The sequence below is a fragment of the Scyliorhinus torazame genome, chromosome 2, assembly GCF_047496885.1.
Source record: "Scyliorhinus torazame isolate Kashiwa2021f chromosome 2, sScyTor2.1, whole genome shotgun sequence".
Lineage (NCBI taxonomy): Eukaryota > Metazoa > Chordata > Chondrichthyes > Carcharhiniformes > Scyliorhinidae > Scyliorhinus > Scyliorhinus torazame.
In genome coordinates, this window is record NC_092708.1 from 81,961,145 (window position 1) to 81,973,944 (window position 12,800).

General features: G+C 48.9%; 1 protein-coding gene across 1 annotated transcript in view; it reads left to right on the forward strand.

Moving 5' to 3' along the window:
• LOC140388827 (extended synaptotagmin-3-like) overlaps window positions 1–12,800 on the forward strand; it is a 184,726-nt gene that overhangs the window by 60,444 nt on the left and 111,482 nt on the right. The window contains exon 4 of the mRNA XM_072473172.1: window positions 9,581–9,657. Within this exon, the coding sequence (XP_072329273.1) occupies window positions 9,581–9,657 (77 nt within the window). The remainder of the gene's footprint in view (window positions 1–9,580; window positions 9,658–12,800) is intronic.

Consider the following 12,800-nt stretch of genomic DNA (forward strand, 5'->3'; position numbering starts at 1 on the left):
GACACGACCAGAACACATGGGTGTGATTGGCTAGCCCCCGAGAACATCGCCCACACTTGTTTTCCACTCCTGGAAAGAAACTGTTCACCCTAGCCTTAGTTAGATCCACCTGAAGCTGGATCAGACTGCACAGGAGAATGTAGAATTTACCCAGTGAAGGGCCTCACTCCACACTTCCTCATCTAAAATTGGTGTCAATTCCTCCTCCCACTTCACCTTCACCCCATCCACCGGGGCTGACGCTACTGACCAGATCTGCCCATAAATACCTGAAATACTCCCCCCACCAGCCTCAGCTAAAGGTAGAATCCTCCGCAGCAAGGACAACGGCTGTGCCAAGGCAAATGACGGAAAGGCCTTTCACACAAAATTATGAATCTGGAGGTACCTGAACAAATTCATCCCAGAAAGTTGAAACTTTGCCAACAGCTTCTCCAGCCTGGCAAACCATCCCTTCACAAATAAGTCCCTAAATCTCTCAAGACCCTTCCCCTGCCCACGACCTAAACGTTGAGTCTAATCACGACGGCACAAGTAGGTGGTTATCACAAATAGAGGCCAGCAGCTAGGCTTAAAATGTTGCTTAAATTACTTCCATATCCTTAGAGTGTATACCACCACCGGGTTTGAAGAATTTCACCAGAGAAAATGACAGCGAGGCCATTGCCAGCACACCTAAACCAGAGCCCCTACAAAAACTCACCTCCATCTGTCCCCATATGGAACCACCCCAACATCTTCTCAATATTGACCGCCCAACAATAAAAAAGTAAATTGGTAACACTAGGCACCTGACTGTCTGTCCCTCTTTAGAAATGGCGTACAAATCCGTGGAGTCTTACCCGCCCATAGGATTTAGGGAGAAAAGTGAGGAGACACTTTTAATAGTCATTTTACCGCGGATCGGTGGGCCGCGATCGCGGGCCACGCCACCGCGGGGGCACCCCCCGGGGCAAGATCGTCCCCCAGGACCCCGCCCGCACTGCCAGTCTTGCCTGTAAGGTAGGTGGTTTGATTCACGCCGGCGGGACAGGCATTCCAGCAGCGGGACTTCGGCTCATCGCGGGCTAGAGAATCGCGGGGGCGGGAATCGCGCCGCGCCAGTCGGTGGGCACCCCCCCCGCGATTCATTTTAATAGTCTGGATCCTGATGGCTAAGGACAGGGGAAGGCAATCCCAGTTTGCAAGTTGGACGTAGCCTTGCTCACCGGACTAGTATAGTTCAATTTATGGAGCAGGACCTAATCATGGGCCTCCCGAACATCCAGATAACAAAAGCTGGACCTGGCAAGAGGAAAGGGGTAACATCCCCAGATTGGCGTACCGGAATACATTCACACAATGGCCAACGGTTCAATCGCTAAAGCAAACAAGAGCAGAGGCAGTGGACACCCCTCTCTTGTACATTCTATTCAATAAAAGGTATCCCAAGCTCAAGGTGTTAGTGCGGACACTAGCCGTGGGGGCCCTATACAATAAGCAAACCCACAGAATGAACCTATGCCCCTAACCGAACCTCCCAAAGATCTCAAAAAGGTAGCCCTAGTTCACCCTATCAAATGCTTTCTCGGAATCCATGGATACAATCACCTCTGGCTTGGGCACAGGAGAGGGGGAAAGAACAATATTCAATAATCATCATATATTGCCTGACAGTTGCCGACCCTTAACGAAGCCTGCCTGGTCTTCTGCAATTACCTCTGGGAAACGGCAGCGCCAACAAGTAGGCAAGTAGTTTGGTGTCTACGTTCAATAGCGATATGGGTCGATATAACCCACATTCCGTGGGGTCCTTGTACTTCAGCATAAGGGATAGAAGCCTAGACGCAGTGGCTAACACTGCTGCCTCACAGCGCCGAGGACCTGGGTTCGATTGCGGCCCCGGGTCACTGTCTTGTGGAGTTTGCACATTCTCCCTGTGTAGGTCTCACCCCCACAACCCAAAAAGATGTGCCTCATAGGTGGATTAGCCACGCTAAATTGCCCCTTCATTGGAAAAAAATTTGCACACTCTATTTTTAAAAAAGATAGATGCCTGTGAAGGTGTGGCAGGCAAAGAACCCAGGGACAAGGAATCATTGAACATGTGCACCATCAATGGAGTCAACTGACTCACAAACTTCTTATGCAACTCAATAGGAAACGCATTGGGGCCAGGAGCTTTAGTATCTCCTCCTTAACAGGGCCTCCAACTCTTCCCGTCCCTCTCTCCATCACCGGAAAGGACACCCACCTAAGAATATCAACATATCCAAACTCGCCTCCGGGGTTCTGACCTGTAAAGGCTATTGTAAAATACCTCAAGAGCCACATTAACGGGACGGAGTCCAAGTTGACACTCGAATCCCTAATCTGTGTGATCTCCTGGAAAGCCCCCTCAGCTGGTGGGCTAAAAGATGGCTGGCCTTCTCCCCATATTCGTAAAATACCTCTCAAGCGCTGTAGCTGGCTCACCGTCTTGCCTGTGGACAGCAGTTCAAATTGCGTCTGCAGCTTCTTCCTGCTCGGCAGCAGCTCCGGGGTAGGATCACATGAGTACCAGTGGTCTACCTCAAGGATTGCATCCACCAGCCTCTGCCGCTCTGTCGTCGCAGCCCTATCCATATGTGCCTTATAGGAGATCATCTCCCCTCGAATAACTTCCCAAGGGTGGTGGGTGAGACAGACTTATTCTTGTTGAATCTAACATATTCCTTGATGGCAGTAGAGATGTGCCCTCAAAACCCTTTATCCACTAACAGCGCAGCATCCAACTTCCACGGTGGGCGCTGAGCGGGGCCGAACTCCAGATCCAAGTCGTCCAAATGTGGAGCATGTTCTTAAATTACTATAGCTGAGTACTCTGCCTTCCTTACCCAAGGGAGAAGACACCTACCCATCAGAAAAAAGTAAATCCCAGAATAAACTTTGTGGACCTGGGAAAAAATGAAAATTCCTTATTTCTTGAGTGTAAAACCCACTGCAGACTTGCCCCGCTCCCTCTTCTGCTCCATAAAAGCTAACAGTGCCTTTGCTACCTTTGATGGAGCCAATGACTTAGGTCTAGATTGGTCCAATTTGGGATCAAGTACACAATTTTAAATCCCCTTCAAAAACCAGTTGATGCGTGTCAGATCAAGAATGGAAGCCAACAGCCAGATCAGGAATGGAAGCCAACTGTCTCTTAACAAATTCCTTATCGTACCAACTTGGCATGTAGGCATTGACAATACCACCAATGGGCTCACCAAAGACCATGCCGACCATCATGTATCTGCTGTAGGCATCTGCCACGGTCTTGGTAGCCGAAAATAGAACCCGTTGTTAATCATAATTGCCACCTCCTGAGCCCTACTGTCGACGCCTGAGTGGAATACTTGGCTCACCCATGTCTTTCACAATCTGGTCTGATCCCTTACTCACAAATGAGTCTCCTGCAAAAACACCACATCAGCACTCAAATTCTTTAGGTGAGCAAATGCTCTCGACCTTTTCACTGGACCTCCCCTCATCCCGGAGTCGGTCATTTCCACTGAAAGGGATTATCAAGCAACTGCCCAGAGACTACAGGTCTAAGGCCCAACCAAGATGGCTGACAAACCGACCCACTAAATGAAACACGACTGCCGTCCCTGGGATAAAAAGTAAAACATAAACCAGTTCCCCCCAAAAATCAAATTCCCACCAGCAGCTATATATTTCCAACAATATTACATAAAACAACACTCCTCATACCAGTTACCCCCCCCCCCCAATAAACAACATGTGAAAAAACCATCCCACCCAACAACAAAAAAATGCAACAAATACATACATGGTGCCCTCACAGAGCACAATTAACTAGAGTCCAGCTTTTTGAATTAACAGGATCTCCTCTCCCTGCACCATCAGGGTGAATCTTCCAGTGTCCTTTTAAATAAAACTTGACGCACTCAATCCTCTCAACATAATGGAATGGACTTCCAGTGGCAAGTTACCCTCTGGTGACACCTCAGTTTCGGACTTTCTACAGACTTTGGGCGGGATTCTCCGACCCCCCCCCCCCCCCGGCCGGGTCGGAGAATCGCCGGGGCGACGTTAATCCCGCCCCCGCCGACTGCCGAATTCTCCGGCACCGAAAATTCGGTGGGGGCGGGAATCGCGCCGCGCCAGTCGGTGCCCCCCCCCCCCCCCCGCGATTCTCCAGCCCGCGATGAGCCGAAGTCCCGCTGCTGGAATGCCTGTCCCGCCGGCATGAATCAAGCCACCTACCTTACTGGCGAGACTGGCGGCGCGGCTGGGCTCCGGGGTCCTGGGGTGCCCCCACGGTGGCCTGGCCCGCGATCGGGGCCCACCGATCCGCGGGCGGGCCTGTGCCGTGGGGGGCACTCTTTTCCTTCCACCTCGGCCATAGCCTCCACGATGGCCGATGCGGAAGTGACACCCCCTCTCCTGCGCATACACAGCCTCTGACGCTCCCGCACATGCACGGACTTCCGCCGACCGGCACAGTCCTTTCAGCCCCGGCTGGCGTGGCGCCAAAGGCCTTTCCCGCCAGCTGGCGGCGCGCAAACCACTCCGGCGTGGGCCTAGCCCCTCAAGGTGAGGGCTTGGCCCCTAAAGGTGCGGAATTCTCCGCACCTTTGGGGCGGCCTGACGCCGGAGTGGTTCGCGCCACTCCATCCCACCGGGACCCCCCACCCCGCCGGGTAGGGGAGAATCCCAGCCCTTGTTTCCTCGGACAGACGTTTTGCACTCACCAGCATTCCACTTGGCAGCACGGTAGCATAGTGGTTAGCACAATTGCTTCACCCATCCGGGGTCCCAGTTTCGATTCCCGGCTTGGGTCACTGTCTGTGCGGAGTCTGCACGTTCTCCCCGTGTGTGCGTGAGTTTCCTCTGGGTCCAAAGGTGTGCAGGTTAGGTGGATTGGCCATGCTTAGTGTCCAAAATTTCCCTTGGTGTTGGGTGGGGTTACTGGGTTATGGGAATAGGGTGGAGGTGTGGGCTTGGATTAGATGCTCTTTCCAAGAGCCGGTGCAGACTCGATGGGCTGAATGGCCTCCTTCTGCACTGTAAATTCTGTGATTCGATGATTCTTAACCCACAAGCAGTCCGTTGCTTCTGCCTGTCATAACAGTTCCTACTTTCAGCCTTATCCTCTACATGTCTTGATCTGACCGATTTTGGATTTTCACAGAACCATGGAGACTCCAAAATGGCAGATGGGACCTGGATGTGGAAGTCCTGCCTCATTTCTGGCAGTTCCCATTTTTGTCAGTAGGGAACGGGGGTGGGGGATGCCTCACAAATTAGGGAAACCCAACTCAGTACGGCCATTTAGATAGGCTGCTGATGTCCATGGCCAAATCACTGAGTGTCTTTAAGACCAAGATAAATAAGTTTGTGATTAATAGGGTGATCAGGGGTTATGGGGAGAAGGCAGGAGAATGGAGATGAGAAACATATCAGCCATGATTGAACGGTGGAGCAGACTTGATTGGTCAAATGTCCTAATTCTGCCCTATGTTTTATAGTCTTAAAAATACTCTGTTCTAGCAGCTACAATAGCTGTTGGTTGACATTTCGTAAGGGTTATGATATCATTATGAATGCTTGACTATTTTCCAAAAGCAAAATTTATCGCAGCAGTGAGGTTCCAAGTTCACTGATTGACAGCCCAGAGAGGCTGTTAAAGGATTAGTTATCTTTGTGGGGTTAATGAAGAGCAGTTTGTTTTTATTAAAGATTAACCACTTGAGATTTAAAAGGATTTGAATGTACTTTGATGAATGACAGTTTTTAAAATTATACTGAAGGCTCAATTACATTTTTAGAACTTTATTGTATTTAATCTTAACATAGCTCCTGAGGACTGCCCATGGATGATACTGGTTTAGTTGGCAAGGAGCATGTGAGGTTCAAGAATGGTAGTTGGAGGCAGTGGCATAGTGGTATTATTGGTCTGAGAACCTGAGTCTGAATCCCATAATGGCAGGTGGTGAGATTTGAATTCAATAAAAAAAATCTGGCATTAAAGTCTAATGATGACCTTGTAACTATTGCCAATTGATGGGGGGGGGGAGGAGGAGAGGATGGGGGGGAGGGTGGTTGCGTTCGGATCGCTTCGCCGACCCATCAGGGAATGCATTCCGGGTTTCCAGGGACAGAGAATCCTGCCCCATATTCTTTAAAAAAATATATTTTTATTAAAATATTTGCTAATTTTTATAACAATAACAAAAACAATAACGTTGACGTGGTAAAATGAACATTTCCCCACCCGACCCAATCTTCACACACCACAACCATCTAACACCTATCCACCCGCCCCCCCCCCCCCCCCCCTTTGGAATGCTGCTTCTGCTGACATTTTAATTTTCCATGAGAAAATCGACGAACGGTTGCCACCTCCGAGAGAACCCCAAAATTGACCCTCTTCAGGCAAACTTTATTTTCTCAAGCCTGAGAAACCCAGCCATGTCACTAACCCAGGTCTCGACACTTGGGGGGGCTTCGAGTCCCTCCACATTAAAAGGATCCGTCTCCGGGCTACCAGGGAGGCAAAGGCCGGGACATCGGCCTCTTTCACTCCCTGAACTCCCGGATCTTCTGACACTCCAAAGATCGCTACCTCTGGACTCGGCACCACCCGTGTTTCTAGCACCGTGGACATTGCCTTCGCTAACCCCTGCCAAAACCCTCTGAGCTTCGGGCATGCCCAGAACATGTGGACATGGTTTGCTGGGGTTCCCGCACACCTCACACATCTATCTTCTACCCTGAAAACTTGCTCATCCTCGCCGCCGTCATATGTGCCCGGTGGACCACCTTATATTGTACTAGGCTAAGCCTGGCACATAAAGAGGAGGAATTGACCCTGCTTAGGGCATCCGCCCATAGACCTGCCTCTAAATCTCCACCTAGCTCGTCCTCCCACTTGCCCTTAAGCTCCTCCACCGGGGTTTCCTCCGCCTCCAACAGCTCCTGGTGGATATCCGACACTTTCCCTTCCCCCACCCAGGTACTGGACACCACTTTATCCTGTATTCCCCGTGGCGGCAGCAGCGGAAAGGCCGGCACCTGTTTTCTCAGGAAGTCTCGCACTTGCAAATATCTAAAGCCATTCCCTGGCGGTAGTTTAAATTTATCGTCCAGCGCCTTCAAGCTGGGAAAGCTCCCGTCTATAAATAGATCTCCCATCCTTCTAATTCCTGCCCCCTGCCAGCTCCGGAACCCGCCGTCCAGCCTGCCACACGGTGCAAACCTGTGGTTGTTGCAAATCGGGGTCCAGACCGATGCACCTTCCACCTTCTTATGCCTCCTCCATTGCCCCTAGATCCTCAGAGCCGCCACTACCACCGGACCTGTGGAGTACCGGGCCGATGAGAACGGCAAAGGTGCCGTTACCAATGCCCCCAGACTGGTGTCTTTACAAGACACCGCCTCCAACCGCTCCCATGCGGACCCTGCCCCTTGTTTTTGCTCACTGTGAATTTGAAAGTATTAGGACAGTGAGACCTGCCCATAGCAGTTTCCAGTGATCACGGCAGGACACATTGAAGCACTTTCCAGCTGTCCTTGTAAATTGCCAAATATTGTTTGAGTTCAGAGTCCATTCGTTCTACTTTAGTTGTTCTCACACTTTGTTTTGAAGTGTTTTTAGCCAGCTTCATAAATACTGAACAAACCGAAGTCAAGGGATTGCATTGCATAACACTTAAATAAATTCAAAAATGCCACTGGTGAATATATTCAATAATTCTGGAGAGCTGGGTAATCAGTTACTCCACGCTCAGTCACTGTGGACTCCCCAGTTGCACTGTTTAATGCAATTTCAGTTGAAAATAGTTTGGCTTGTTCATGTTTGGCAATCTATATACATGTGAATTGCTGACCATGTACATTTCCAGATGCAGAATATTTTTCAGAAGTCTCCAGTTTCGCCAATAGTTCCAAACCAAATAATCTCAGTTGGAGCGTTTGTCAAGATTGTTTTCTGGTGCTAGGGTTTGGAGGGAGCTGATGCTTCGTTTTAACTGACTCTTGCTGATTGTGTACAATAAAACTATTTGGGAAAGGGGAGATTTGTTTTTCTCTGACAATGCCAATTATTTACACAGGCACATTTCAGGATTCCATCAGTGATTCTGTGGCAATATTAACCCTTAAAACCTCCAAAACCGATTAGTTATGAGGTTTGGGTGGGATGTAAAAAAAATCCCCCCTCCCCTCAACCTGCTCGCTTCTGGTTTTAATGGAAGCAACTTGATGCTGCTGGTGGTGGAGGTAGCGTGTGTGGATGGGTGGGGTTGGGGTGTGTGTGCTAGGGGGGGACAGTGGAATGCAACTAACTAGCTTGCTGGAGAGTTTGTTATTTGCATATTTAAATGAGGCTGCATGCCTCAGTCAGTCGCCATTTTCAATTCAAACCTAGCTGGCTGGGTTTCTTGAACCTTTAAGTGGGAGGTGAAGGCTGTCAGGTCCAGGAAGTAATTGTCTTTCCACTTAACTATTGGATCCAGTCGACCTGCTTTACCAACATCTGCACCTATTCCCCAAACCTGACCCTTTCAATCACCCCCACCACAGACCCTCCTGATCTCTCTAGCTTTTCCTCATCTGTGTGCCTTGGAGCCTGAGGCCATAATGCTTCTGACAGCCAACCTGGCTGCCTAAGGTGGGGAAACAGAGAAACATTCCTAATCAAGTCCTACTGTTAAATTTGAGGAAAACCTGTTCTTCTGGCTTTCTCAACCTCAAAATTGCTAATCGCTCCCTCCCTGTCTCCAAATAAGATTGGAGCAAACATCTGCCAGCAGTAGGTCCCAAGCAAAGGCAGAATGAGCACATTTTCAAATAAGAGCCAAAGCTTGCAGACTCCTAGATTATAAAGGATTAGAAAAAGATAACCTAGCTCCTGGGTGGAGGGGAGGGTGAAGGTGGGGAGGGATTCCATTCAGCTGACTGTCGTATGGGTATCGTGGAAATCGACTTGTTGCTATTCCTGAAAATGCAGGATGGTGATTGAGTTGTTTTGGGGTCAGGGACATGAAGCTGACAGTAAAAGATTCTATTCTCTGCAAAGCGATGGTCTCCAGCTGAGAAGTGGCCCACTCCTCCGTTTGGAAGGTTGTTATTGGCAATCGGCAAGTGTGCAGTCTGCTCAAGGTGTAATGTTGATACTTGGTTAAGTCTCAGCAGCCTGTTAATTAACTTCATAAACACCTTGGAAATGAAATCAAGCAGAAAATGATCAAAACCAGCAGTAAATCTGACGACAGCTGAAAACAAGAGTTACCAGTTTTGGGGGGGGGGGTGGACCTATCTTTCGAACTCTGGTAAATGATTCTCTGACTGCCTTCTAATGGCTCTGAGTTGACCTTTGACCCCCAGAGAAGCACTTCTTTCCTTGGGTACAAAGGTGAGGAGAGAGCAGGGTTCTGTTTCATCATCTTTGGAACCTTTATATTGCCCCAGAATTTCCAGTTGTCCCAATTAATGCACAGGCTTATTGTTATAATGTAAATAAGTCAGGAGCGTGCGTACCCAGCCTGCCATGTTATTTTCTAGCTGGTGCATCCGAGTGTTGCTAATACTGTAATTTTTATCCTGTTTCCAGGCACCCAAAATCTCTGGTGTTAAAGTGTACACTGAGCAGGTGGACAAGCGACAAGTGATCATCGATTTACAAATTAGGTAATTACATTTTATTAAAGGTTGCATTTTAATTATTTCCTGCACTGATTATTTGCCTAGCTGTTAAAGCGAAGCGTATCCAAATACTTTCGGGGTATACTTTTATTTTACCCAATGTTGCTTCTAATTGTTTTTGCAATAGTACAAGACAGAGAATGTCGCTGCAAATAACAAAAACTAAATTCCTCGCCTGGTACCGTAGCAGTAGTAGACATTGGCAAGGCTATAATGGTAACCTTATTGAATGCAAATGAATTATTTTGACCATTATTCAATTTATTTTAAAGCATAATTTATAAAATACATCATCCCTGTGGAAAAATGCTATCAACTTAATTTTTCCAGTTTACATATTAACATTTTGCAACACTGCATATGAATAATCTGAGACTAGATATGTGGTCAGTGTAATATGCTGGAGAGGAACAGGTGACTTTAGTTAAAATGGTTCCCAAAGCTTTTCAATTGCAAAGTTTCCTTGCACGTGTCTGGGCCTGGTGGAACAATGGATAGCCGTTATTATTCATCACTAGATTCTTGTATCATGTGACTACTAAATTAAACTAGATGGACCTTGATATTTTTCATCAAGTAATCCCTATGTTCCTATTTATTGGCCTCCAGGTTCTCCACAACTCACATTTATATAGTGCCTTCTATGTAAGGGTAAAGAAACAAGTAGACAGCAAGGAAGAAGAGGATGCTAGGAGGGATAACCAAAACCTTGGTCAAAGAGAGGTGAATATAAGGAAAGGACATAAAAGAAAACAGTGGGGGAGAGGCAGAGAGGTTTTGGGAAGGAATTCCAGTTCATAGGGTCTTTAGATGCTAAAAGTATTTGCAATAACATAGCACAGAGTGAAGGTGGTATCTCCAAGGGGCCAAAATTGACTCTTCCATATTCTATGCTGCTGTGACGCAGTGAACTTGCGTTGTACTCCCCACCTTAACTTCCGAAATCACTTGGTACTTTTTACACAAACCTCAAATGTAAAGACCGGAATGTGGTACTGGGATGTTGGCCAGGATTCTTCCCCAACCGGCGGCGGGCCGTACCGGCGCCAAAGAGCGGCGTGAACCACTCCGGCGTTGGGGTGCCCGGAAGTTGCGGAATCCTCCGCACTCCCGGGGGCTAGGCCGCCGCTGGAGTGGTTAGTGCCGCGCCAACCGGCGCCGAAGAGCCTCCGCCGGCTGGCGCGGGTTGGCGCAGGCGTGGGAGCGCCAGCATGTTCTGGCGCATGCGCAGAACCGCTGGCATGATCCCTGCACATGCACAGGGGGTTTCTTCTCCGCGCCGGCCAGTGCAGAAGGAGGCCATTCGGCCCATTGACTCTTCACCGACCCTGTGAAAGAGCACACTACCTAGGACCACTTCCCTGCAACCCCATCTAGTCTTTGGATGCTAAGGGGAAATTTACCGTGACCAATCCACTTAAACTGCACATTGTTGGACTGTGGGAGGAAATTGGAGTACCCAGTGAAAACCCACGCAGACACTGGGAGAATGTGCAAACTCCACTCAGACAGTCACCGAAGGCAGGAATTGAACCCAGGTCCCTGCACTGTGAGGCAGCAGTACTCACCACTGTGCTACCGTGCCCCCTATTGTGTGCTTATATTCTTGTGATTGAGAAGGCGAAGGTCTGAGGAATGGAAATTATTGCCACTTTATAATCTATGCCAACTGAACATGCTCCTCAGCCAAAGGGACTAAGACCAGATAACAATAAGACTGATTTGTATTAAATAGTGCCGAAAATATAGTAAAATGTCTTGGTGTCTCTTCATAGGAATATACTCGGACATAAAAATAATTGACAATGAGCCAAAGATAGCCATTCAGACAGTTGAGGGATAGGTGTTGGGGAGAGTCATGAGAAAGGTAAAAAGGCGACGGGAAAGGTTCTAGTGGATTAGAAAAATGCTAACATAATGCCCAAAACAAAAATGCCCAGTCAGCATGGTTTTATGAAGGATAGATCATGTTTGACTAATTAGCTTGAGTTCTTCGAAGATGTAACAAGCAAAGTGGATAATGGGGATCCTGTAGATATAGTATATCTGGACTCAGGAATGCATTTAATTAGGTGCCGCGCAAGAGACCTGCGTGGAGGGTAAGAGTGCCCCCACGGCACAGGCCCGCCCACAGATCGGTGGGCCCCGATCGCGGGCCAGGCCACCGTGGGTCCCCCCCCCCCCTCCCCCCCCCTCCCAGGGCTGGATCCCCCCGAGGACCCCGCTAATCGCCCTCAGAGCCAGGTCTCGCCGGTCTGGACCTTGTGTATTTCACGCCAGCGGGACTGGCCGAAAACAGGCGGCCGCTCGGCCCATCGGAGCCCGTAAAATCGCCGGGGGGGGCCACTGCCAATGACCGGCGCGACGTGATCCTCGCCCCCGCCAAAAAACAGCGCCAGAGAATTCGGCAGCCGGCTTCAGAGCGGGATTCAGGCTGCCCCCTGGCGATTCGCCGACCCGACGGGGGTTGGAGAATCCCGCCCGTTATTTTGGGATTATTGTCCCAGTACTTGGTGGGCACCAACATGTAAAACATGTCTCTTGGCTCATACTTGCCTGCTTCTACCCTTTTCAGTTCAGCCTATTGGCCACATGGAATGCACCTCATCAACTCTGTTGCAGAGATATATCCAAAGTGCATCACATACATTAAAAATGTGCTAATATTAAATGTTGCATGCAAGATTTGAATATATAATGACATCCTCCTGTAGTAACCCCATAGTATTCTTGTTCGGATGCTTATGTAACTTTTTTAATGACACAGGGTGGAACCTTACCAGAATTTGGCACAAAGTGTCATGCTCTGAGTGAAAACTGGCTTGTAACTCTTCAGTTGCACGGCGCAGTTTACTCTCCAAATATTGAGCCACTTAGAGAAAAAAAGGATTGGGCGTGGTTTGTGCCTCATAGATCCCACAGCCTGCTCCACAGAGATCAGCTGGTCACCATCTTTAAAGGGTGCCCTGATCAGCACTGTAACCTAACCACCCCCAGCCCCATCATGAAGGTATTGTCGTCGTCCCCTCCCCCCAAACATCCTCGTCAGCATTCCACCACCCCTCCACACCGTATCTGAGTCGAAGTGCTGACGCCAACAGAGAATCTGTGGACTTTCACGTCAGAAA